The following is a 27,727-nucleotide window of genomic DNA, read 5'->3' as shown; positions in this document are numbered from 1 at the left end:
GTATATATGTGCCACATCTTCTTTATCCATTCGTCTGTCAATGGACACTAGGGTTGCTTCCATGTCCTGGCTATTCTAAGTAGTGCTGCAATGAACATTGTGGTACATGATTCTTTTTGAATTATGGTTTTCTCAGGGTATATGCCCAGTAGTGGGGTTGCTGGGTCATATGGTAGTTCTATTTTTGGTTTTTTAAGGAACCTCCATACTGTTCTTCATAGTGGCTGTATCAATTTACATTCCCGCTAACAGTGCAGGAGGGTTCCCTTTTCTCCACACCCTCTCCAGCATTTATTGTTTGTAGATTTTTTGATGATGGCCATTCTGACTGGTGAGAGGTGATACCTCATTGTAGTTTTGATTTGCATTTCTCTAATAATTAGTGATGTTGAGCATCCTTTCATGTGTTTGTTGGCCATCTGTATATCTTCTTTGGAGAAATGTCTATTTAGGTCTTCTGCCCATTTTTGGATTGGGTTGTTTGTTTTTTTGATATTGAGCTGAATAAGCTGCTTGTAAATTTTGGAGATTAATCCTTTGCCAGTTGCTTCATTTGCAAATATGTTCTCCCATTCTGAGGGTTGTCTTTTGGTCTTGTTTATGGTTTCCTTTGCTGTGCAAAAGTTTTTAAGTTAAATTAGGTCCCATTTGTTTATTTGGGTTTTTATTTCCATTTCTCTAGGATGTGGGTCAAAAAGGATCTTGCTGTGATTTTTGTCATAGAGTGTTCTGCCTATGTTTTCCTCTAAGAGTTTTATAGTGTCCAGTCTTACATTTAGGTCTCAAATCCATTTTGAGTTTATTTCTGTGTATGGTGTTAGGGAGTGTTCTAATTTCATTCTTTTACATGTAGCTGTCCAGTTTTCCCAGCACCACTTATTAAAGAGGCTGTCTTTTCTCCATTGTATACTCTTGCCTCTTTTATCAAAGATAAGGTGACCAAAGGTGTGTGGGTATATTGCTGGGCTTTCTATCCTGTTCCATTGATCTATATTTCTCTTTTTGTGCCAGTACCATACTGTCTTGATTACTGTAGCTTTGTAGTATAGTCCGAAGTCAGGGGGCCTGATTTCTCCAGCTCCATTTTTATTTCTCAAGATTGCTTTGGCTATTGGGGGTCTTTTGTGTTTCCATACAAATTGTGAAATTTTTTGTTCTAGTTCTGTGAAAAATGTCATTGGTAGTTTGGTAAGAATTGCATTGAATCCGTAGATTGCTTTGGAGAGTATAGTCATTTTCACAATGTTGATTCTTCCAATCCAAGAACATGGTATATCTCTCCATCTGTTTGTATCATCTTTAATTTCTTTCATCAATGTCATAGTTTTCTGCATACAGGTCTTTTGTCTCCTTAGGTAGGTTTATTCCTAGCTATTTTATTCTTCTTGTTGCAATGGTAAATGTGAGTGTTTCCTTAGTTTCTCTTTCAGATTTTTCATCATTAGTGTATAGGAATGTGAGAGATTTCTGTGCATTAATTTTGTATCCTGCTACTTTACCAAATGCATTGATTAGCTCTAGTAGTTTTCTGGTAGCATCTTTAGGAGTCTCTATGTATAGTATCATGTCATCTGCAAACAGTGACAGCATCACTTCTTTTCCGATTTGGATTCCTTTTATTTCTTTTACTTCTCTGATTGCTGTGGCTAAAACTGCCAAAACTGTTTAATAATAGTGCTGAGAATGGACAACCTTGTCTTGTTCCTGATCTTAGAGGAAATGGTTTCAGTTTTTCACCATTGAGAACGATGTTGGTTGTGGGTTTGTCATATATGGCCTTTATTATGTTGAGGTAAGTTCCCTCTATGCTTACTTTCTGGAGGGTTTCTACCATAGATGGGTGGTGAATTTTGTTGAAAGCTTTTTCTGCATCTCTTGAGATGAGCATATGGTTTTGCTCCTTCAATTTGTTAATATGGTGTATCACATTGATTGATTTGTATATATTGAAGAACACTTGCATTCCTGGGATAAATCCCACTTGATCATGGTGTATGATCCTTTTAATGTGCTGTTGGATTCTGTTTGCTAGTATTTTGTTGAGGATTTTTGCATCTAGGTTCATCATTGATATTGGCCTGTAGTTTCCTTTCTTTGTGATATATTTGTCTGGTATCAGGGTGATGGTGCCCTCATTGAATGAGTTTGGGAGTGTCCCTCCCTCTGCTATATTTTGGAAGAGTTTGAGCAGGATAGGTGTTATGTCTTCTGTAAATATTTGATAGAATTCTCCTGTGAAGCCATCTGGTCCTGGGCTTGTGTTTGTTGGAAGATTTTTAATCACAGTCTCAATTTCAGTGCTTGTGATTGGTCTGTTTATATATACATATTTTTTTTTTTTATAGATTTTTGTTAGGTCATTTTTTTTTTTTAAATCGCAAGTACTGTGCAGCCCTCTTTGAGACGATATATATATAGTTTTAAATTTATTTATTTTTATTTATTTATTTTGGCTGTGTTGGGTCTTCGTTTCTGTGCGAGGGCTTTCTCTAGTTGCGGCAAGCGGGGGCCACTCTTCATTGCTGTGCACAGGCCTCTCACTATCGCGGCCTCTCTTGTTGCGGAGCACAGGCTCCGGATGTGCAGGCTCAGTAGTTGTGGCTCACGGGCCCAGTTGCCCCGCGGCATGTGGGATCTTCCCAGACCAGGGCTCGAACCCGTGTCCCCTGCATTGACAGGCAGATTCTCAACCACTGCACCACCAGGGAAGCCCTGTTTATATTTTCTATTTCTTCCTGGTTCAGTCTAGGAAGGTTGTGCTTTTCTAAGAATTTGTCCATTACTTCCAGGTGGTCCATTTTATTGGCATATAATTGCTTGTAATAATCTCTCATGATCCTTTGTATTTCTGCAGTGTCAGTTGTTAGTTCTCCTTTTTCATTTCTACTTCTATTGATTTGAGTCTTCTCCCTTTTATTCTTGATGAGTCTGGCTAATGGTTTATCAATTTTGTTTATCTTCTCAAAGAACCATCTTTTAGTTTTATTGATCTTTGCTATTGTTTCCTTCATTTCTTTTTCATTTATTTCTGATCTGATCTTTATGATTTCTTTCCTTCTGCTAACTTTGGGGTTTTTTTGTTCTTCTTTCTCTAATTGCTATAGGTGTAAGGTTAAGTTGTTTCTTTGAGATGTTTCTTGTTTCTTGAGGTCGGATTGTATTGTTATAAACTTCCCTCTTAGAACTGCTTTTGCTGCATCACATAAGTTTTGGGTCGTCGTGCTTTCATTGTCATTTGTTTCTAGGTATTTTTGTATTTCCTCTTTGATTTCTTCAGTGCTCTCTTGATTATTAAGTAGTGTATTGTTTACCCTCCATGTGTTTGTATTTTTTACAGATTTTTTCCTGTAACTGATATCTAGTCTCATAACATTATGGTCAGAAAAGATACTTGATCAATTTCAACTTTCTTAAGTTTACCGAGGTTTGATTTGGGACCCAAGATATGATCTATCCTGGAGAATATTCCATGAGCACTTGAGAAGAAAGTGTATTCTGCTGTTTTTGATGGAATGTCCTATAAATATCAATTAATTCCATCTTGTTTAATGTATCATTTAAAGCTTGTGTTTCCTTATTTATTTTCATTTTGGATGATCTGTCCATTCATGAAAGTGGGGTGTTAAAGTCCTCTACTATGATTATATTACTGTCAATTTCCTCTTTTATGGCTGTTAGCATTTGCCTTATGTATTGAGGTGCTCCTATTTTGGAGCACATCAATGCTCCAGCAATTGTTATATCTTCTTCTTGGGTTGACACCTTGATCATTATGTAGTGTCCTTCTTTGTCTCTTGTAATAGTCTTTATTTTAAAGTCTATTTTGTCTAATATGAGAGTTGCTACTCCAGCTTTCTTTTGATTTCCACTTGCATGGAATATTTTTTCCATCTCCTCACTTTCAGTCTGTATGTGTCCCTAGGTCTGAAGTGGGTCTCTTGTAGACAGCATACATACAGGTCTTGTTTTTGTATCCATTGAGCCAGTCGATGTCTTTTGTTGGGAGCATTTAATCCATTTACATTTAAGGTAGTTATCAATATGTATGTTCCTCTTACCATTTTCTTAATTGTTTTGGGTTTGTTATTGTATGTCTTTTCCTTCTCTTGTTTATCCTGCCTAGAGAAATTCTTTTAGCATTTGTTGTAAAGCTGGTTTGGTGGTGCTGAATTCTCTTAGCTTTTGCTTGTCTGTAAAGTTTTTAATTTCTCCATCAAATCTGAATGAGATCCTTGCTGGATAGAGTAATCTTGGTTGCAGGTTTTTCCCTTTCATCACTTTAAATATGTCCTGCCACTCCCTCTGGCTTGCAGTTTCTGCTGAAACATTAGCTGTTAACCTTATGAGGATTCCCTTGTATACTATTTGTTGTTTTTCCCCCTTGCTGCTTTTAATATTTTTTCTTTGTATTTAATTTTTGATAGTTTAATTAATATGTGTCTTGGCGTGTTTCTCCTTGGATTTCTCCTGTATGGGACTCTCTGTGCTTCCTGGACTTGATTGACTATTTCCTTTCCCATATTAGGGAAGTTTTCAACTATAATCTCTTCAAATATTTTCTCAGTCCCTTTCTTTTCCTCTTCTTCTTCTGAGACCCCTATAATTCGAATGTTGGTGTGTTTAATGTTGTCCCAGAGGCCTCTGAGACTGTCCTCAATTCTTTTCATTCTTTTTTCTTTATTCTGCTCTGAGGTAGTTATTTCCATTATTTTATCTCCCAGGTCACTTTTCCGTTCTAATGCCTCAGTTATTCTGCTATTGATTCCTTCCAGAGAATTTTTAATTTCATTTTTTGTGTTGTTCATCATTGTTTATTTGCTCTTTAGTTCTTCTAGGTCCTTGTTAAATGTTTCATGTATTTTCTCCATTCTATTTCCAAGATTTTGGATCATCTTTACTATCATTACTCTGAATTCTTTTTCAGGTAGACTGCCTATTTCCTCTTCATTTTTTTGTTCTGGTGGGTTTTTACCCTGCTCCTTCATCTGCTGCATATTTCTCTGTCTTCTCATTTTGCTTAACTTACTGTGTTTGGGGTCTCCTTTTTGCAGGCTGCAGGTTCGTAGTTCCCATTGTTTTTGGTGTCTGCCCCCAGTGGCTAAGGTTAGTTCAGTGGGTTGTGTAGGCTTCCTGGTGGAGGGGACTGGTGCCTGTGTTCTGGTGGATGAGGCTGGATCTTGTCTTTCTGGTGGACAGGACCGCGTCCGGTGGTGTGTTTTAGGGTGTCTGTGACATTGTGATTTTAGGCAGCCTCTCTGCTAATGGATGGGGTTGTGTTCCTGTCTTGGTAGTTGTTTGGCATAGGGTGTCCAGCACTGTAGCTTGCTGGTCATTGAGTCGAGCTGGGTCTTAGCGTTGAGATGGAGATCTCTGGGAGAGTTTTCATTGTTTGATATTACGTGGAGCCTGAGGTCTCTGGTGGACCAGTGTCCTGAACTCGGCTCTCCCACATCAGAGGCACAGGCCTGACACCTGGCTGGAACATCAAGACCCTGTCAGCCACACTGCTCAGAAGAAAAGGGAGAAAGAAAGAAAGAAAGAAAGAAAGAAAGAAAGAAAGAAAGAAAGAAAGAAAGAAAGACAGGAAAAGGAAGGAAGGAAGAAAGAAAGAAAGAAAGAGAAAGAAAGAAAGAAATGAAAGAAAGGAAGGAAGGAAGACAGAAAGAAAGAAGAAAGAAAGAAAAGAAAGTTATTAAAATAAAAAATAAAAAAATTATTAAAAAGTAATGAAGAAAAAAGAAAAGAAAGAAAGAAAGAAGAGAGCAACCAAACCAAAAAACAAATCCACCAATGATAACAAGCACTAAAAGCCATACTAAAACAAAAAACATAAAACGCACAGACAGAACTCTAGGACAAATGATAAAAGCAAATCTATACAGACAAAATCACACAAAGAAGCATACACGTACACACTCACAAAAAAGAGAAAAAGGGAAAAAATATACGTATCTATATATTAAAATAAAAAGGAAGAGAGCAACCAAATCTATAAACAAATCTACCAGTGATAGTAATCTCTAAATACTAAACTAAGATAAACATAAAACCAGAAACAAATTAAATGCAGGAAGCAAACCCCAAGTCTACAATTGCTCCCAAAGTCCACCACCTCAATTTTGGGATGACTCATTGTCTATTCAGGTATTCCACAGATGCAGGGTACATCAAGTTGATTGTGGAGATTTAATCCACTGCTCCTGAGGCTGCTGGGAGAGATTTCCCTTTCTCTTCATTGTTTGCACAGCTGCTGGGGTTCAGCTTTGGATTTGGCCCTGACTCTGCATGTAGGTCGCCTGAGAGCATCTGTTCTTTGCTCAGACAGGACAAGGTTAAAGGAGCAGCTGATTAGGGGGCTCTGGCTCACTCAGGCCGGGGGGAGGGAGGGGTAGGGGATGCAGGGCAAGCCTGCGGCAGCAGATGCCAGCATAACATTGCACCAGCCTGAGGTGCGCTGTGTGCTCTCCTGGGGAAGTTGTCCCTGGATCACAGGACCCTGGCAGTGGCGGGCTGCACAGGCTCCCGGGAGGGGAGGTATGGATAGTGGCCTGTGCTTGCACACAGGCTTCTTGGTGGCTGCAGCAGCAGCCTTAGAGTTTCATGCCCGTCTCTGGTGTCCGCGCTGATAGCCACGGCCCACATCTGTCTCTGGAGCTCGTTTAGGCAGTGTTCTGAATCCTCTCTCTGCGCGCACCCCGAAACAATGGTTTCTTGCCTCCTAGGCAGTTCCAGGCTTTTTCCCGGACTCCATCCTGGCTAGCTGTGATGCACTAGCCCCCTTCAGGCTGTGTTCACACGGCCGACTCCAGTCCTCTCCCTGGGATCTGACCTCCAAAGCTGGAGCCTCAGCTCCCGGCCCCCACCTGCCCTGGTGGGTGAGCAGACAAGCCTCTCAGGCTGGTGAGTGCTGGTTGGCACTGATCCTCTAAGCAGGAATCTCTCTGCTTTGCTCTCTGAACCCCTGTTGCCACACTCTCCTCCGTTGCTCCAAACCTTCCCCCCACCCCGCCACCCCCCATCTCCACCAGTGAAGGGGCTTCCTAGTGTGTGGAAACTTTTCCTCCTTCACAGCTCCCCCCAAGAAGTGCACGTCCCATCCCTATTCTTTTGTCTATGATTTTTCTTTTGCCCTACCCAGGTACGTGGGGAGTTTCTTGCCTTTTGGGAGGTCTGAGGTCTTCTGCCAGCGTTCCATAGGTGTTCTGTAGGAGTTGTTTCACGTGTAGATGTATTTCTGATGTATTTGTGGGGAGGAAGGTGATCTCCACGTCTTACTCCTCCACCATCTTGAAGGTCTCTCCAGGCTTTTCTTCTTTTTTAGCCTGAATAGTATTTCACGGTATATATATATATACACACATACACACACACAATGAATACTCTTATATTTAATTAATATAATAATTATTATATTTAATATTGATTAATTATTATAATTATTATTAATAATTATTACATTAATATATCATATATAGTCCACATATTTTTTATCTATTCATTTGTCAATGGACACTTAGGTTGTTTCAATGTGTTGGCCATTGTAAATAATGCTGCAATGAACATGGGAGTGCAGATATCTTTTTGAAATAGTGATTTTGTTTCCTTTGGATAAATACCCAGAAGTGGAATTGCTGGATCATATGGTGGTTCTATTTTTAGTTTTTTGAGGAATCTCCATATTGTTTTCCATAGTGGCTGCAACCAACTTACATTCCCACCAACAGTGCATGAGTATTTCTTTTTCTCCACATCCTTGCTAACACTTGCTATTTGTAGTCTTTTTGATGATAGCCATTCTGACAGGTGTGAGGTGATATCTCATTGTGGTTTTGATTTGCATTTCTCTAATGATTAGTGATATTGAGCACATTTTCATGTACCTGTTGGCCATCTACAAGTCTTTTGTGGAAAAAAAAGTCTATTCAGTCCCTCTGCCCATTTTTTAATTGAATAGGTTTTTTGTTTTGTATTCCTTTTGGGTTTTTTTTTTTTTTTTTTTTTTTGCTATTGAGTAGTATGAGTTCTTTACATGTTTTGGATATTAACTCCTTATCAGATATATGATTGATAATTATTTTCTCACATTCTGTAGGTTGCTGTTTCATTTTGTTGATGGTTTCCTTTGCTGTGCAGAAGCTTTTTAGTTTGATGTTTATTTATTTTTGCTTTTGTTGCCTGTTTTTGGTGTCAAATCCAAAAAATCATTGCCAAGACTGATGTCAAAACCTTACTCCCTATGTTTTCTTCTAAGAGTTTTATGATTTCAGGTCTTACATTAAAATCTTTAACCCATTTTGTGAATGGTATAAGATAGGGACCTGGTTTCATTCTTTTGAATGTGGCTGTCCAATTTTCCCAGCACACTTTACTGAAGAGACTATTCTTTTCCCATTGTATACTTTGGCTCATTTGTCATAAATTAATTGACTATATATGCTTTGGTTTATTTATGGGCTCACTATTCTATTCCATTAATCTATGTGTCCATTTATATACCAATACCATACTGTTTTTGATTATTATAGCTTTGTAATACAGTTTAAAATCAGAAAATGTGATATCTCCAGCCTTGTTCTTCTTCCTCAGGACTGCTTTGGCTATCTGGGGTTTTTGGTGATTCCATACAAATTTTAGAATTGTTTGTTTGATTTCTATGAAAACATGCCATTGGAATTTTGATAGGGATTGCATTGAATCTGTAGATTGCTTTGATAGTGTGGAAATTTTTACAATATTAATACTTCCAATGTGTGAGCATGGAATATCTTTCCATTTATTTGTGTTTTCTTCCATTTCTTTCATCAGTGTCTTATATCTACAGTATACAGGTCTTTCACCTTCTTGGTTAAATTTATTTCTGAGTATTTTGTTGTTTTGATGAAACTGAAAATGGGATTGTTTTCTTAATTTCTTTGCCAGATAATTCATTATTAGTTATAGAAGAAACACAATAGATATTTTTATATTGATTTTGTATCCTGCAAATTTACTGAATTTGTTTATTAGTTCTAACAGCTATTTGATAACATTTTTAGGGTTTTTTTATATATAAGGTCATGTGATCTGCAAATAAATGCAGTTTTATTTCTTCCTTTCCTATTTCGATGACTTTTATTTCTTTTTCTTGCCTAATTACTCTGGATAGGACTTTCAATACTATGTTGAATAAAAGTGGAGACAGTGGACATCCTTGTCTGGTTCCTGATTTTAGAGGAAAAGCATGTCATCATTGAGTATGATGTGAGCTGTGGGCTTGTCATACATGGCCTTTATTATGTTGGAGTATATTCCCTCTATACCCAGTTTGTTGAAAGTTTTAATCATAAATGGATGCTGAATTTTGTCAAATGCTTCTTGTGTATCTGTCAAAATGAAAACATGATTTTTCTCTTTTATTCTGTTAATGTGGTGTATCACATTGATTGATTTGTGGATATTGAACCATCCTTGTATCCCTGGAATAAACCCCACTTGATCATGGTGTATGAGCCTTTTAATGTTTTGTTGAATTCAGTTTGCTAATATTTTGTTGATTGAAACCATTTTTTGTATAACAGCTTTATTGAGATAATTCATACGATACAATTCATCCATTTAAAGTGTACAATTCAATTGAAATCCTTCTTTATATATAATATATTGTGGACTTTTTTTCCATCTCAAATATTATAATTCTACAGCATCACTTTAATGTTGGCATGGTATTTCTCTATATCTCTGTATCATTGTCTAAATAATTTCCTATCTTTTTCCACATGAAAGTTGTTTCCACTCTTTTTATTATCATAAAAACACTTTGACAAGCCTTCTTAGAGCTAAGTCTTTGTTGATATCCCTAAATTCTGGGTTTCTAGGACAAAATATATACACAGTTTAAAGGTTTAATACATATCACCAAAGTCTTCTCAAACAAGTTGCAACAGTGAATGTATACTCCCACAAGTATATGAAGATATTCCACCACTACATTTTGATTCTTCTTTACCTTTACCTTCATAGGGTTCTCATCTGAGTAGAGGGTACAAGAAGGTTGTAACCAATTTCAGGTTCATCAAACACCAATATGCACCATAGTGGTTAGTCTGGTCAAAAGAAAGCATTAGTTCCTTGCGGGTACCAAATATCCACAGAAAAATTACATTGCAAAAGAGCATTGGGAAGATCTGGAGTATAGGAAGTAGCCATACGTAGGCAGCTCCAGAGGAAGTTTTGATGTAGGTCACCTTCTGTGACCTGTGATTGGGAAGGAGGAGGGATGTTAAAGGGAAGAACAGGGGTCTGGAATCCTTGAACCATCTACTGATAATTTTGCCAGGGCTAGCCTTGGAGTTATGGAGTCTTGCCGATACTATCTTGGTAGCCTCCTGGCCACTTTTAGGGAATAGATTTCAGCTGATGAGAAAGTGGAATGTTTTTCTTCTACTGAATGGGTATTCAGCAAGCTGTTTTTATTTTCATTTAGACCTCTCATAGACTTGGAAATTCCACCTAAGAGAAAAAGTCAGTATCAGCCTCAATTAGACCAACAAACTCTCATTCAATACATTTGTTTTCGAAGACATTCAAAGCCTGCCGAACCATGGTATAAAGAAACTACGTACCAAAGAGACTATTCTTTGCCATTTTACAAGATGGGTAAGTCAGATCAAGTGTTCTTACTCTCTGAAAGCAAAACCTTGCCTGGGCCACAGATGAGCATCTCCCATGGGCTTGCCGTCTCAGGGAGTAAGTCTGGGACTAGTCCCATTACGGGGGAAGGGGATGCGTGTGTGTCTGGGTGCAGGAAGAAGGATTTAGGGAGCTGCCCCTAGACTGCTTCCTCCTTTCCTCCTCCCCCTAGCTCCTTGTACAGAAGACTTTAAGACTGAAAATTCATAAATGTCCTTGGTAGGAAGCAAACTTGAGTCTGACCACTCCTCAGAGCACTTTATCACTTGACAAATTTGTTATTGTGCCTAAACATATTGTTAGAGGAATTTTCCCCCCTCATTCTCCTATTTGAAATGGATTCCTGGCAATTATTTTATAACTGGAGGTGTGTTTCAAAAATTCTAAATTCCCTATGTAGTATTTCTCCATGTTGCAGCCTGTGTGAGAGTACTGAGGGGCCGAGGCCCGCCACAGATATGACCCTGGGGGGTACACATGAACATGACCTGAAACATTACCTGTATTTCTGTAGTCACTGACACTTTGGATTTTAGTCACGGAATGGATTCCTTCGTTGACAGACTTTCTAAATGAGTAAACCCCAATATTTCTGAGGCTCTTACACTGTAGCAGGCACATATTTTGTCCTTCTAACGGCTCTCTGAGGTAAATGCTATTATTTCTTGGTCACTGTAAACAGTGACAAAGTTGCAGAGACAGTTAATTAACTAGCCCCAAATCACAGTACCTAGGAGAAGCAGAATTCAGCCCCAGGCCAAGCTCTGTGCTGGACCTTTAAGCTATATTGTCTCTGTCACAGCTGAGCATCACTTATACTACTATTTATTCAACAGTTTTCTTTAAAGCGAGCCACTTTTTTTCATAAAATTAAAAATAAGAAAACTAGTAGAAGGATGGTGGGGAGGAACGGGATGGGGAATGGGAAGAATCTGCCCTCCTTCTTGTCGCCCCTGAGAAAAGACCTGCAGCCTGGATGGGATGCCAGAGCAGGGCTGGGACTCAGGTCCTGAGGGGACAGCAAATGACAGCAATCGGAAAGAGTGGGAACCCAGCAGGACCAGGCAGATCTTGGGGAGTTGAGCCAGGCATGGGGGTGGTAATGGATGAAGCTGGGATTGGGGCCAGAGATTGACTGGAGGAGTCTGGGATAAGGGCAAACCTGGCTTCTGGGAGGTGAGAGAAGGTTGGAGCCTGAGAAGAGAGTCAGCTGAGGGAATGGGGAGGAGGGTGAGAGCTGAGATTAAGTCATTTGGAGGATGAGGTACAGGGTGGTAGGAGTTAGGGTCCCGCAGGCGGGGGACCTTAGGAGGGTTATGTTGTTGGGGTTTTTTTCACATATTTATTGGAGTATAATTGCTTTAAAATGTTCTGTTAGTTTCTGCTGTATAACAAAGTGAATCAGCTATACGTATACATATATTCCCATATCCCCTCGCTCTTGTAAGAAGGTTATGTTAAAGGGAGTCAGCCGTGGGGTGGGGGCACTGCTGGGGCTGAGGAGGGCTTGGAAAGAAGGGGTCGTCTGGAAGTGTTAGTGGGGCTCCTGTCCCTGCAGGACGGCCGAAGCAGTTTCTTGAGACTGAGCGTGAAATCTGTTTCCTTTGTATGAGGGACTCTAGGTGGCCTCTAGTTTCCAAAGTGATAGTAAACACTTCTTTACAATTCCTTTGCTATGCGGAAGTCTTGTTAGACAGACACAAAAGGTTTCTCCCTTGCTTACTTTAGAAGACAATTCCTAATTCTTTCCAAACCTATAGAACAAGGTTAACGTCTAGCAAAGAAAATACCTGGGCTAGGTGCCATGGGAGGAGGTAAAAGTCCAGATTATGAGCTCAGCATCAGGGAGCTCACAAGCTAATTGGGAAGATGAGGCAACAGTCAACCTATCAGAGAGTGATTAAGTACTAAGTAGAGGAGCAGGAGTTGAAAGATGAGGTCACTGGGGCCTAGAACAGCCAGGAAAGCAGCATGCACTCGTGGGGAACTAAGCTCGGTCTTGACAGATAAGATGTGCATGGGAAAGAAGAAACAGGGCGACATACCAGAGGCAGCAGATGAGAAGAAGGTTGGGAGGTTTGTGAGGTCCGGGAGAGCAGGGGGGAATCCAGCTATGAGGACCTGGCTGACTGGGCAAGGCAGAAGGAGGAAGTGGGAAGGAAAGTGTGGACGGTCAGAGGGGGCGAGAATGCCTGGAACTGAAGAGGAGCTGCAGGAGTCTGGAAAGTTGAATTTGGACAATCAGAGCCATTGTAGGATCAGAGTCCAGGAAGTGACCCAGTCAGCTTCAGAGGATGTTAGTCTGTCAGGCTGCTTAGCATGGGTGGGAGAAGACACAGCTGGCAGGTGAGAAGAGCAGCTGGGAGGCCATGGCAGAACCGCGGGATGGAGTAGTGAGAGGCAGTGAACAGAATCCAGGCCTTGGAGGGCTACAGGCCTGGCACATTCTAGCTGCGTGGTGTTGGGCAAGACACTTGACTTTTCTGAACCTTTTTGTGTCTGTAAAATAGAGACTCAAGTCTACGTTTTAGGTTACTTGCTAGAATTGAAAATATCTGTCATGTGCCCAAAACTGTGCTAAGTGATTTACTCATACATGTGTCACACTCAGGGCTGCGGTGAGTTGTATTGCCCCCATGAAGTAGGTATTGTCATTAACCTCATTTAGCAGAAGAGGAAACGGAGGCTTAGAGACTTAGAAACCTACTCAAGCAAGCAACTGGTAAGTCATCAGTCTAGGTCATGTCTGGAGATGTCACACTCCCAGACCTTGCTCTTAAAGTGAACTGAGGAAGTTTCACGGGAAATGGGAAGAAGACTCATATGGCAAAGCATCAGGAGAGAGAAACGACAGTACTGGTAGAGAATTCACAGGAAAGAAATTAAAGCTAATTGCATAGCCTCCCACTTCTACTGCAGGATTGTTGGTGCCTCTGATAGAAATAATGGTTTTAGGCAGAAGAAGTGTCAAGTTGGGATCTGTATACAATTGAAAATATGGTACTGGAAAGTGTAGGCTAGGCAACACAAGAAGACAGAATTGGCTAGTGCCCTACTTAGTGAGGTTTGAAGCCTGACTAATTCAAGAGAAAATTTATGTTGAAATATTCATTGCTCCATTCATTGACTCATTGATTGTGTGTATGTTAGTTATCTATTGTGCAGTAACAAATCATTCCAAAACTTAGTGACTTAAAACATCAATGATGATGCTTTTTATCTCTCATGGTTTTGGTGGGTTAGGATTTGAGAACTGCTCAGGTGGGCAGTTCTGACTCAGAGTCTTTCTCAAGGTAACATTCAGTGTCAGTGAGTGCTTCATCCTCTGAAGGCTCAGCTGGGGCTGGAGCACCCACCCTCAAGGTGGCTCACTCACATAGTTGTCAGGTATGACTACTCACAGGGCTGTGACCTGCTGGTTGGGGACTGAGACCTCAATGCCTTTCCAGGTGGGCCTTTCCAGGCTGAGCATCCTGATGGCATGGCAGTTAGCTTCCCCTAGAATGAGTAATCTGAGATAAAGTTGGGAACTGCAATGCCTTTTATGGCTTAGGTTCAAAAGTCACACAACACTCAGCCCTGAAGCAGTGTGGGAGGAGAGGACCCAAGGCACGGATACCAGGGGTTGAGAATCATTGGGGTCCATCTTGGAAGCTGGCAATCATAAGATGATTCAGTCATTGACTGAGCACCCAGTACAAAGTAGACACTGTGCTGTCTGCTGGGGGTACAGTGACCGGGATAGACAAGACATCTGCTTTCATGGAGCTGACATTCTGGTGGGGGATATGGAGCATGACCAAGTACATATTTTTTTAAATTTTAGATTGTAGTAGTGCTATAAGGGAAGTAAACAGAGTGATGAGTATAGCCAGGGGAGGTTACTTTTAATAGTGCAGTCAGGGAAAACCTCTATGCAGTTTTCGCTGAGCCCTGGAAAATAAGAAAAAACCATGTAAAGAGCATTTCAGGAAAAGGAATAGTAAATGCTGAAGCCTGAAAGCTGGAAAGGGCTTGGCATGTTTGAGGAACAGAAAGGAGGCCAGTGTAGTTTGGTGGGTAGTCAGTGAGGGTGAGAGTGGTAAGATGTTTGGATTCTATTCTAAGAACAATGGAAAGACTTGGAATAATTTTGAACAGAGGAGTGGCATATCATTTGTATTTTAAAAAGATCAGTCTGCCTGCCATTAGGACACTGTTTGGAGAGGAACAAGAGGGAGGGCTTGCAGACCAGTGAGGAAACTGTTTAGTAGTTGAGACCAGAGGTGATGGTGGTTCAGACCAGCAGGGAAGATGAAAAGGAATAAATGGGTTCCAGAGATATTTTGGAGCTGACATCAGTTGAACTCACTGATAGATTTGATGTCAAGCACATTTTCATTCATTCATACATATTCCTTCAGTAACTAATTTGAGAGCCTAACTATATGCCAATCAGTGTGCAAGGTTTCATCAACACCATGTGAAACAGAAATAGACACAAAGTTTCTACATTCAAGGAGCTTCGGTGGGGAACCAGCATAGAAATAAGCATAAAATTTCACCTGTCATAAATCCTATGAAGCAGAATTTATGTGGTGCTATAGGAGCATATAACAGGTCAGAGAAATGATAAGTTGAGAGCTGAAAGATGAGCTAAAAGTTAACTAGGCAAGGAAGAGGGGAAGAGCTTCACAGAGAGTGCAGCATATGCAAAGGCACTGTGGTAAGAGCATGACATGTTTGAAGAAGTAAAAAAAAAATGAGTGTGTTGGAGGCCAGAAGTCAAGAAGGATATGGCTGAAGAGATAGAAAGGTCAGGACAAGGAGGGCTTTACAGGCCATTTTCAGGTTTGGGGCCTCTAGCCTGAGATTAATGGGAAACTTTTGAAAAGTTTTAAAGAGGGTGGAGGTGACACGATTAAAATTGCATTTTGAAAAGATTACTCCAACTGTGGGGAAGAAAAAGGGGGCGGGATGGGGAGTAGAGTGGGGCAAAGATTGAATACAAAGGGTCAGGAGGCAATTGCAGGGGTTAGGCTGACGGTTTTTAACCTCAGCTACATCACTTGTAAAAATCCAGATGCCCAGGATATACCCAATACCAATTAAGTCAGAATCTCCTGGTGGGAGGGAGAAGGTCCCAGGCATCAATAATTTATAAAACTTCCAGATAATTCCATTGTGCAGCCAAGTTAGGAACCAGTGCTTTAGGCAACTGATGATGGGAGGTAGTGATACCGACCAGGGTTCTTGGCCTTCCCCAATCAGTAGAAATTGACTAGAGGCTAGACAAGAAATTCAGGCAAGGCTTTATTGGGGTTCCTGTGCTGGCCGGCCACAGGAGGGACCAAAAGCAAGTAACACATTCCCTTGGTGGTTCCCCAGTGGGGTGCGCGAGCTGGTTCCTTATATGGGGTGAGGGTAGGGGTGTGTCCAGGGGGGCTGGAGGCGTGGCTTAGGTGTTTTTCCCACCCCTTTGGTGGTGGTGTGCGCAGGGGGCATGTGCAATACCCTGCTTTTGCACTCGGCTCTTCACAAGTGGCAGTTAGATTTTTTTTTATCTCTTTGTATCTTGTTGTCCATAATTTGCCCCAACTGTGCCTGCACACAATTTTTAGTCCCTTATAGTTCCTTTGTATTTTGTTGCTTGAGGAGAAGTTCGTCCAGGTGCAAGCACTGCAGCAAAGTGTCCCGGGTTCCAGCCTGTCTCACTTCCCCCTGAGAGACTCTACACACTTATTCTTTTTTTTTAAATAAATTTTATTTATTTTATTTATTTATTTTTGGCTGCACTGGGTCTTTGTCGCTGGGCGCGGGCTTTCTCTAGCTGCAGCGAGCAGGGGCTACTCTTCATGGCGGTGGGTGGGCTTCTCACTGTGGTGGCTTCTCTTGTTGCGGAGCACAGGCTCTAGGCGGGGGATTCAGTAGTTGTGGCTCACGGGATCTAGAGCACAGGCTCAGTAGTTGTGGCTCACGGGCTTCAGTAGTTGTGGCGCACGGGCTTCAGTAGTTGTGGCGCACGGGCTTAGTTGCTCCACGGCATGTGGGATCTTCCCTGACCAGGGCTCAAACCCATGTCCCCTGCACTGGCAGGCAGATGCTTAACCACTGCACCACCAGGGAAGCCCTACACCTTTATTCTTAAGGGGTAAGGGGCTGAAGTTCTCTTCTTCTGAAATTTCTTCCTGCTGGACAGGGGCCACAGACCCTAGCCTACCCTAGAGGTGTATGAGTCCCTTGCTGACTGTCCCAAGGACCTGTAGGGACCTGGGCCACTCTCTACTGGAATGGTTTGAATTCCTTGAGCCATCATGAGACTTACTTCAAACTGTTGGAGCCTAGAAGACACAAATTTAACCAAAAGGTTAAACAAACCAGGGCTAAAAAGGAGAAGAACAACAATAGCCATTAAAGGGTTTAGAAAGGAAAGGAACCACGTTAACTTTGGGAGGGTTTCCTTAACTGTTGACCACACAGGGGAGACTACGTCATCCCTGCCAAGAAGCCATTCTGTTTGGGCGTATATTTTGTTAACCTCAAGGTTAAAGTTTAACATGTTGCTCTATTTTTAGAATGGAAGCTCTGAACCTGTTGGTCCCAGGTCTCCTTCTTGAACCAAAAATTCTTAGTCACAGGCTTACAACAGCAGGGAAGACAACGGAGTACTAGATAAAATATAGCATAAATCAGTATGACTGAAAAGAAAAGGGTTATGAGAAAATGAAAAACTCCTGCCAGAAAGTTTTTTATACCTTGTGGAATCCAAGAGAACAAACTAGATAAGCAGTTTTCAATCTCCCCGCCCATATTGAATAGAAAGAGTTGGTGATTAATTGTCTGCTGAACCCAGGTGGCTTATTGTCAAATTTTCTCAATGTTGGTTTCTACCTGGGAAGAGGTGTTGACACATGTGCAAAACAAGAAGTATTGGCAATTGCACACACCCCTCTTTGTTCTGCCAATAGATGATCGAGGGCTAATCAGTTGTCAAGTACCACCTTGGGCAGGGACTCTAGATCCCTCCCCAGATGGAGAGAATCAGGTAGTCCTTTAATAATTTTCCACTGCTCAGAAAGGGGTATGAGCAGTTTCTGATGTATGTGCCACCAGCCATCTGTTCTCTTAGTTCTCCCTTTGTCTCGTGCCCTGCTCTCCTTAGAAGTTGAGTAACTAGGTATGACGTTAGAAGGGGTAAGGGATGGGATTAAAGCCATTTCTTTTCTGGGCATCAGGGCTGTTTCTATGCCTCCCGATCTGCCCTGTTGTTCCCTTGCGTAATTTGAGATTTTTCCTTTTGGTGCCCGCAGCAGTGAATGACTGCTACTAGTTTTGGTTTTGAGCTGCTTCTATGAGATGTAAAATCTCAGCTCCATATTTCACAGGGGAGTGTTTTGCATTTAAAAGTCCTCTTCTTTCCAGATAGCTGCCTAGACATGTAAAACAAGGAAGGCATATTTTGAGTCTGTATATATGTTTATAATTTTTCCTTCCCCTAAGGTTAAGGATCAAGTTAGCTCTATTACCTCAGCCCTCTGGGCTGAAGTGTTTGTTAGGTGGCAAAGGTTTTGCTTCTGTAACGCTATAAGCACTCACAATAGCATACCCTGTCCTACTGACTCCATCTTTAATGAAACTACTGCCATCAGTAAATCATGCTTTCTCAGGGTTTTCTATGGCCTGGATTGTTAGATCAGGCCTACAGGCATAAACCAGGTCAAGGGTCTTAAGGCAGGAATGTGTTAGTTCTGGGCTTTCCGCGGGCATCAGTGTAGCCGGGATGAGGGTGTGGCAACTTTTGAGAGTTAGCTCTGGGGAGTCAAGGAGTAAAGCCTGGTACTTAGTAAGGTGGCCTCCAGTTAGCCAATGGTGGCCTTTAATCTCCAGAGTCGCTTGTACTTGATGAGGGGTCTGGACTTCCAGCGGCTGTCCAAAGGTAAGCTTGCTAGCTTCTTCCACTAATAAAGCAGTGGCAGCTACCACCCGGAGGCAGCCAGGCCAACCTCGGGCCACGGAATCTAGCTGCTTGGAAACATAGCCTATAGGCTGAGGAGCTTCTCCTAGCTTTTGTACAAGGAGCCCCCAGAGCTGTCCCCTGCTTTTCAGCTATGTACAAGGTAAATGGCTTTTTTAAATTAGGGAGACTCAGAGCGGGATCTCTGATGAGGGCCAGATATTATTGATATTAATAATATCAAATAATATTTGATATTATTAAAAGCCTTTTCTTGTTTCCCCCTTCCAAAGTAATGGTTCTGTATCTGGCCTTTAGTGGCTTCATATAGAGGCTTAGCCATTAGTCCAAATCCTGGAATCCAAATTCTGCAAAATCCTGCCATGCCTAAGAAAGTACGAAGATTTTTTTTTGTCTTTGGGGCACTTAGGCCTAATATAACTTGTTTTCTATCTGGAGATAACTGTTTACTTCCAGGGTTTATAATATATCCCAGATATTTAACTTGTTGTGGTTTTGAAATTTGTGCCTTTTTCTGGGATATCCTGTAACCCCAGGCCCCAAGGAAATTAAGGACTTCTATGGTATTCTGATCTGAGGCCTCCATGGTGTGGCTGCATATTAATATATCACCCACATACTGTAGAATAGCCTCTTCTTTTAGGTGTATTTCCCTTAGTTCTTTTCCTAGGGCCTGGGTGAACAATTGTGGACTGTCCCAAAACCCCTGAGGCAATACTGTCCTTGTATATTGTTGCATTTGGCCCAAGTGAGGGTTAGTCCACTTGAAGGCAAACAGATCCTGTAATGAGGGATGAATTGGGATGCAAAAGAAGGCATCCTTGAGGTCAAGCACAGTAAACCATTTGGCATCTCCAGGTTTCTGGACTATATACTGTAAGGATTGTCTACAAGGGGATGTATAGGGACCACTGTATCATTTACTGCTCTAAGGTCTTGCACCATTCAATATTCCCCATTTGGCTTAACAACTGGCAGAATAGGGGTTTTGCATGGAGGCTGACAGGGCACTAAGAGGCCATGTTTTAAGAATTTATTCATGAGGGGTTGCAAACCCTTTTTTGCTTCCAACTTTATGTGATACTTTCTCTTGTTAGGATGAGCGACTTCTGGCTTAAGGCTAATTTTTATAGGTTGGGCATTTATAGCCTTCCCAGGGATTCCTTTGTCCCAAACTGCAGGGTTTAGTGTAGAATATGGCTGGGAATAGACCCCTGTTCTTCCAGCTGATTTGTCTTAGAGTCAAGAAAAGGGGCTGCTTGGGGTCTCCTAATTATAATATGGCTCCAAGGGAGGTCAGAAGGTCTCTCCCCTGTAGTGGGGTAGGACACCCAGGCACAACTGAAAAGTTGTGTGAGATCAAACGCTGTTCACATTGGCAAGTGAGAGGCCCAGTAAAGTAATGGGTGTGAGGCTTTCTGTCAACACCAGTCACTGTACAGCTTTTAGAGGAGAGAAGCCCAGTGTGAGAGATCAGGACAGAGTAAGTGGCTCCCATATCAATTAAAAAAATTGATTTTCTTACCTGCCATGTTAAGGACCACCAGGGCTCCTCAAAGGAGATAGACATCTTGTGAAGGGGAGCTGCCAGAATCCCCAGGCCACCTCAGTCATCCAGCATGGCCGTATTGAAGTGGGAGTCCCCCCTTCGCCTTTGGGATGGGGGAAAGTCTCACTTCCAATAACCTATTTGTTTGCAGACTGCGCATGGACCAGGGGGCTTTTTTTTTTGGCACTTTTGGGCCCAGTGGTCAGTTGACTTACATTTGAAGTGTTCCCCCTTGTGGGATGGATGGTTAAACTTCCTTGGCCCCCTTAGGTTGCCTTGAGGTTACATGGCATGACAGACAGCAATAGCTATCAGTTTAGCATGAGCCCTGGCCTGCCTGTTTTCACCTTGGGTTCTCTCTTCCTCCTCAGCTTGATCTCGATTATTAAGTACCCCAAAGGCCACCTCTAGGAGTTGGGGCATAGGGGTTTGTGGGCCTAATTGTAACTTCTGGAGCTTCTGCTTAATATCAGGAGTGTACTGGCTGATAAAATGTTGTCCCAGCAGGGGTTGACCCTTGGGAATGGACAGCGCAATATTAGTAAATTTTCTAAAAGCCTCCATAAGCCGTCCCTGAAAGAGGGCTGGATTTTCTTTTTCTTCTTGTGTCACTCTTTTAACCTTTTCATCGTTAACTGGCTTTTTGATACACTTTCTCATCCCTTCTAATACCCATTGGATCATGTGATTTCTGGCTTCTGTTCCCTCCCAGGAATTATCATTCCAATGGGGCTCCTGATTTGGGGCTGCGTCTCCTCCCATAACAAAAAGTTCGTGTTGGTCCCCGGCAAGCTGGTCAGTGCGCCCCTGGGCTGCTGCCCAAATTCTCTGTTTCTCCTCAGGGGTACAGCAAGTAGATAGGACTATTTGGACATCCTTCCAAGTTAAATCAAAGGCCAGAGTTAGGGCCTGAAACCCTTCAGCAAACTTTGACTAGAGTCTTCAGAAAATCAGCCAGTCTCTGCTTGCATTGGGCTAAGTCACTTAAAGAGAAGGGCACATGTACTCTGATTGTCCCTTCACCTTTTGCCATTTCCCTAAGAGGGCATATGTTTCCTGATCTTGGGTGCTAGGAAGTTGCACTGTGAGTTAGCTCAGAGGGACAAGTCTCTCCTTTCTGGAGTAATGGAGGGTATAAAGGGACATAGGGAGGTGGAGTTTGGGATTTGTCAGAGGGATCTGGAGAAGTAGGTGCCTCTGGGGAAGTAGGTGCCTCTGGAGAGGTAGGTGGCTCCGGAGAAGCAGTGGAGACTTGGTTTCCCCCCTGAGAACTGGGGAGGATTAGAAGGGGATCATCTAAAATGTTGGGAGTGTTTTCTGATTCCCCAGGCTTTTGATTACAGGAGCCACATAGAGCGAGGTTTTGGTAAAGGATCATGAAGGCTTGAACATAGGGAACCTCAGTTCATTTTCCCATCCTGCAACAGTAAAGATCCAATTGCAAGATGATATTGTAATTTAGAGACCCATTTTCAGGCCATTTTTATCCATCCCCCCAACTTATATAAAGGCCAGGCAGTGTTACAGTGAAGTGTAAGTTTTCCCCTTTTCAGCCCATCTAGTTTTTAAAAATTTCCAATTTTTAAGAATGCATTCCAGAGGTGTTTCTTCTGGCTTAGAAGAGGATCCTTCCATGTTGCGTAACCTGCAACCAAGAAAGAGCACTCCTAGATATGAAGTCTGGTGTCCTGGAGACATTTTACCAGGAGGCCTTTGTCAGAAGGGGGTCGGAGTGTCTTCCAAATTCCCTTCTTACCTAATGGGATTTTGAGCGTCCTCTACTTTCCCATCAATTCCTAACCAGGCGTCTCTGGTCGACCCAGTGCCTCATGCAAGGGGTCAGTGCCAGCGCATTGCCAGGGCTCTCCTTGAGGGGGATCTGTTATCTCTAAAGCTTATGTCCTATAACAAGTTTCCCTAGGTTGGGGTGTATTCCTTAAGAATGAGCATCTATAAAGCCTAGGATGTGGGCTGCTTGGAAGTGGCCAGCCCAATAGGTAGTCTGTAACAAGGTCTGGGCTGCCAAGGCCTGGAGTGAAGGGGGTCCTAGAGGTGCAAAAAGGAACTCCTGGAGGAATTGGAGTTGGGCATAATGAAAAATGCCACGGGAGTCAGGACCTGAGGGCCTAGAGGTGGGAGTATTCCCAAAGGGGATTTCTGGACATAGAGTAAGGTGAGAGACAAGACAGCAGAAGAACCCCAAACCCTTTCCCTTATCTGTTTGGTGGTTATGATAAAACTGGGGAGAGCCTGATGATTCCACTTGACACAAGCAACAGCGAGTTTGGACAATGTTTCCCATGTAATTTAACATACCAAATGAACCCAACTAGTTTAGGATCTCTCTTTGGGTTGCTCCAAGGGCCCTTTGAAGCACCCCAAAGTTAGCTGGAGGTCAAAAGAACTTGATATTTGGGAAGTCTGTCAAAAATTTCAAAAAGTTTTAAAACACCCAATCAGATAGAATCATAGGTCACCATGAAAAAATTATTCCTTGAGCTAAGGTGAAAGAAAAGATTGCAAAAGTAAATACAGATCACTTAAAGGCACAGAAACTCACATAATCTGTTATCAAAAGCAGCATTCCAGGAAAACTTTGGTCTCTTATGAGAGAGAGAAACCAAATCCAGTCTTGCATCCACCTACTCTTAATAAAATCCATTTACCTAATTGAATTTAATCCAATCTTAGAAAATCCTGACCACATACAAAATTCTCTTCTCAGTGTTCCTTTTCCACAAACCTTCTGCAAATTTCTGTAGACATATTTTGTCCCTTATTTTTTCCCATTCAGAAACAACCAGCTCTAGGACAAAATCACCCTTTTTTCCTTTCAACAAAATATATTTCCATTCCTCACACCTTCTTTTCTGAAAACACACATCTTACTTTCCTTAAGCCACCATGAACTGTCTTTTACATTAACATTCTATAGATTGGTAGAGAACATCTCAAGGTGGTATCAAACATCTTTAGTTTCTCTCTCACAAGAAGACAAAAGTAGGTAAATTTAGACATGCTTAACAATTAATGTTCCAAAATTTTATCTTACCTGAAATGGCCTGGATATTCAATGAATTCTTAACATTTAACTTAATTTTGTTTCAAGTTACCAAAATTTGGAGAGACTATTTTAGATGGACATTACCAAAACATAATTATTCCTATAGAGTTTAACAAAAAGCTCTTATCTCAGTTACATTTACTTAAAAGTTTAATGATATTGGGTTATTTTCCCTGTTGACAAATTTCATAACAGAAACAATATGCATTTATTGACTTTCAATAACCCTAGGTACAATGAAAGTATTGTACTTAATGTTGATGTCTCTAAAGACAGGTCTGTATTAATTAAAACCACAAGCTTAAGCTAGCTCTAATACCAAGTATTAATTCAATATTAAATATTTCCCAGATCACACGAACCTGAAATGTATTCTAGTGAGCTTCTTTTTTATTTCTGAGAATGTATATAAGCACTCAATTTCTTTTAAGCAAATTAAATACAGCTCATTTACAAGTTAATTTTTATATAAAGACAGACAGAACCAGAGATCTCACAGTTTTTCTGCTTGAATTTAAAATGCCTCTTTTTTTTTTCCCTCAGTCTGGAGAACTACAGATGGATCAGGTAGTTCCTGAGAGCCCAGGCAGAATAGTTACATTGCAAAGGCAGAAGAGAGATGCAAGCGCCTCTCCTTTTTTTTTTTTTTTCTCTTTAAAATCCCACTAAGTAACCCAAGGCTGGAGCCTCAGGCCATGTGGCCAGTTTGTATTTCGAGGTTTAAGTGCTCCACCATGCCCACAATGTCAGCAGAGACTTGCAGGAGCAGTTGGACGGACAAAACTACATAAAACAAAGATACCAATGACAAAAACTTAAAGACACAAACAAGAAGTTTTCAGGAGAAAGGGGACGGGAGTGCAGGTATAAGAATCGAGGGAGAGGTAAAGGGAGGAGGGACAGAAAAGACGGAAAAAGAGAAAGAGGCAGCAGGAAAACAAAGGCAAGAATACTGGGACAACAGGACTTGCAGCCGCTACATGATATGAGGTTTAAACCTCTATCACTCTCATAAATTCCCGTCAGGGAGAGCCTGCTGGACCAGGATCTGCATGGTGTGAGGCGAGCCTCTCCCACCTCTCTGCTTGTCACCTGACAAGGTGAGCCGTTGCCGAGCAGAGGGAGCAGGTCTCACAAGCTGGGAGGAGTGATGCTGTAGCTGCCCGATGTCCACTCTCTCGGAAGGATAGGACAGAGAATTAGGAGAGGACAGAGACAGGAGAAGTAGGGAGATATTAGGAGAGGGAAGAGGACAAGGGGGAGGGGAAAGCATTGTCTGAATGAGGGTCCTGAGACCGCCCAGTGTCCAGGAAGGCAGACTTACCAAACGTAGTGACGCCGAAACACGAGGTTCAGGCAGCCGCTTGTCACCCATGAGGAAGCTGAAGTCAGTGGTCCCGGAGGTGCCCAGGTCCTCTCCCCAACAGGGTACAACTGCCCCATGCTGGGTGCCGCTAAGTCTGATACCGACCAGGGTTCTTGGCCTTCCCCAATCAATAGAAATTGACTAGAGGCCAGACAAGAAATTCAGGCAAGGCTTTATTGGGGCTCCTGCAGCGGTTGCAGGAGGGAGCAAAAAAAGTAACAGATTCCCTTGATGGTTCCCTGAGTGGGGGTGAGCTGGCTCCTTATATGGGGTGAGGGTAGGTGTGTGTTCAGGGGTCAGGCCAGAGGAGTGCCTTAGCTGTTTTGCCCACCCCTTTGGTGGTGTCGTGTGCAGGGGGTATGAACAGAGCAAAAGCTCCCGACACCTGGTTTTTGCTTCTGGCTCCTTGGAAGTGGCAGTTGGGTTTTTTGGTCTTTTTGTATCTTTTTTTAATATATATATATATAAATTTATTTATTTTATTTTTGGCTGCATTGGGTTTTCATTGCTGTGCACGGGCTTTCTCTAGTTATGGTGAGCAGGGGATACTCTTCGTTGTGGTGCGCGGGCTTCTCATTGCGGTGGCTTCTCTTGTTGCGGAGCATGGGCTCTAGGTGCGTGGGCTTCAGTAGTTGTGGCACGCAGGCTCAGTAGTTGTGGCTCGTAGGCTGTAGAGCACAGGCTCAGTAGTTGTGGCGCACGGGCTTAGTTGCTCCATGGCATGTGGGATCTTCCAGGGCCAGGACTCGAACCCATGTCCTGTGCATTGGCAGGTGGATTCTTAACCACTGCACCACCAGGGAAGTCCCGGTCGTTTTGTCCATAATTTACCCCAACTGAGCATGCACACAGTTATTTTTAGTCCCTTATAGTTTCTTTGTATTTTGTTGCTGTAGGAGGTTTGTCCAGGTCTAAGCACTGCAACACTGTAGCAAAGGGTCCCAGGTCCCCAGCCTGTCTCAGTAGCAGTACAGAGAGTTACATGGATTTGAGAGATACTTAGGTGGCAGTCAGGTAGGCAAAAGGCTGGTCTGCAAGAGACCTAACAGAGTTGTTACAAAGCTGAGCACTGATAGAGAAAGGAGCAGAGACTGAATAGAGTTTTTGTTTAATTCAAGAAACTGACTCCTCGAAGGAGTATTTGGGGGAAGGGCTTTTCACAGAATAAGATAAAGTAAATATTACATTGTTTATCAAGGTGTAAGGTTTTTTTATCTTATCCATTGACCAGTCTTTGTGATCAGATTTTAAGGGCAGAGCTTATGTCTAGATTAGCAATGATTTGCATTTCATGTGCAGTTCTTATCTCTTTTGGGAATAGTTGAAGAACAGATTATGTATAGATTATGATAGATCATGGTTATTGCCTAAGAAATTCTTCTTCAGTAAAATTCTTTCTCAGCACATAGGGGTTCATTTATTTATTTAGGAAATATTTATTAAGCATTGACTATGTGCAAGACACAGTAGAAGAGATGAAGACTTCGTCCTCAGAATTTATAGCCTGGAAGAGTGAGATGGCCCCTCAGATGAAAATTGCCCTTGTTTTATGCACCCTGGTGCCAAATAATTCAAAAACCTCATTCTTCCAAAATAAAATATATTCTTTCAGTAGCAGTGTGACCCTTAGACTCTCTGACCTTCAGTTTTCCCATGTGCAAAAAGGATAAAAATAGTATCTACCTAATAGAATTGAGATACCCGTATAAAGAATTTAGCATTGTGCCTGTATGTAACATTAAGAAACCTCCAAAAATGTTAGCTATTATTATTATTGATCAAGAATAAACATGTTCCATAATAAATATTTGTTTTAAAAAAAAAACCTAATACACTGGAATTACATCTTATACTGTGATTAATTTCTAAAACCAGGGCATAATCATATATAATCAAGGTGATCCTTCAAAATTTCTTAAATTGCTCAAAGTGATAATATTAAATAATAGTAAATCATTAAAGTATTTGGAATACATGGGATTCTTCAGCAAGTTGGTTAAATTTTCTCTGTGGTTCTCAATTCTTCATTTTATTTTTTAGCAATGAATTTCAAAGAAGTCATCACACACAAATCCACATGAACAATAATTTCACTTTGTCAAATGATAAAGAAATCTAAAAAATCATTTCACAGTTCTTTCCATAGTATTCCCCACCCACAAATCTGTATAGTATATTTCAGGCTTGATAGCATCCAGTCTGTGGGCATATATACTAAGTGGAATGGCAGGAGAAATCCCAAAAAAAGGTTGCTGTGTGTTCTTAAAACATTTACTGTTGCATTTACCTGGTTAAATGTAAATATAATTCAGCTCCATTACACTGATAATTCCTACAACAAGGATCACTAAGACTATTAAGTAGGATTCCTAACACTTCTAAACTTCATTAATATATTTCCCTGGAATACAATGCAATCCTCGAGAAAGTCAGAGCTACTATTTAATCCAACAGTAAGCTTTGAGAAGTCATATGGCTACTGAGTACGGACAGGATCACGCTTAATTAAATTTGATTTTTAAAATCTTCCAGAGATGGCATTTCTAGCCATATTCCCTGGGTAAATGAAATGTTATCCATTCTTAATATCAAGAAATGTTTATTTCTTTAAATTCTGTTGAAGTGCTGTGGAAGGTGGAAAGAACAATGAAAAAATTAGGGACTTTGGGGCCTGATAATCCTGGGTCAAATGTGGGCTCCTCCCCTCACGAGTCCTGTAAATTGGGGCAAGTTAATTAATCTCTTTGAGGTAGTGATAATATCAGCGGGCCTCTGAGGATTACTGTGAATATTAGGGTTAATGTAAATAAAATACCTAATACAAGGTCCATGATAAAGTTTTACTATATCGCTATCATTGAAACATTCTAGTCTTTGGCTCATTAGGTGTAGATGCAGTATTGCAGTATTCAACACAAGCTCCTTGAACCCTTACCTTTAGATAAGCAGAACTGTTGGTGATTGTAGACAAGGAGTTATAAGACATGAGGGAACTCCATTGGGTATGAATTTAGGGATGTAACAACAGCAGTTTGATACAAAGATGATACAAAGTGGCCTGTTTATAATGTAGGGCTTAAAGGGTTGGGGGGGTTGTCTAGAATTAGAATGTAAGAATGCAAATTT

General features: G+C 41.5%; 1 protein-coding gene across 1 annotated transcript in view; it reads left to right on the top strand.

Moving 5' to 3' along the window:
• Positions 1–27,727, top strand: part of SPMIP3 (sperm microtubule inner protein 3) — a 44,903-nt gene that overhangs the window by 15,448 nt on the left and 1,728 nt on the right. The window contains exon 3 of the mRNA XM_082341640.1: positions 10,463–10,635. Within this exon, the coding sequence (XP_082197766.1) occupies positions 10,463–10,635 (173 nt within the window). The remainder of the gene's footprint in view (positions 1–10,462; positions 10,636–27,727) is intronic.

This window comes from Balaenoptera borealis, assembly GCF_965194805.1.
Source record: "Balaenoptera borealis genome assembly, chromosome: 1".
Taxonomy (NCBI): domain Eukaryota; kingdom Metazoa; phylum Chordata; class Mammalia; order Artiodactyla; family Balaenopteridae; genus Balaenoptera; species Balaenoptera borealis.
Note: the sequence above shows the minus strand (reverse complement) of the source record. Positions and strands in the feature narration are given on the sequence as shown.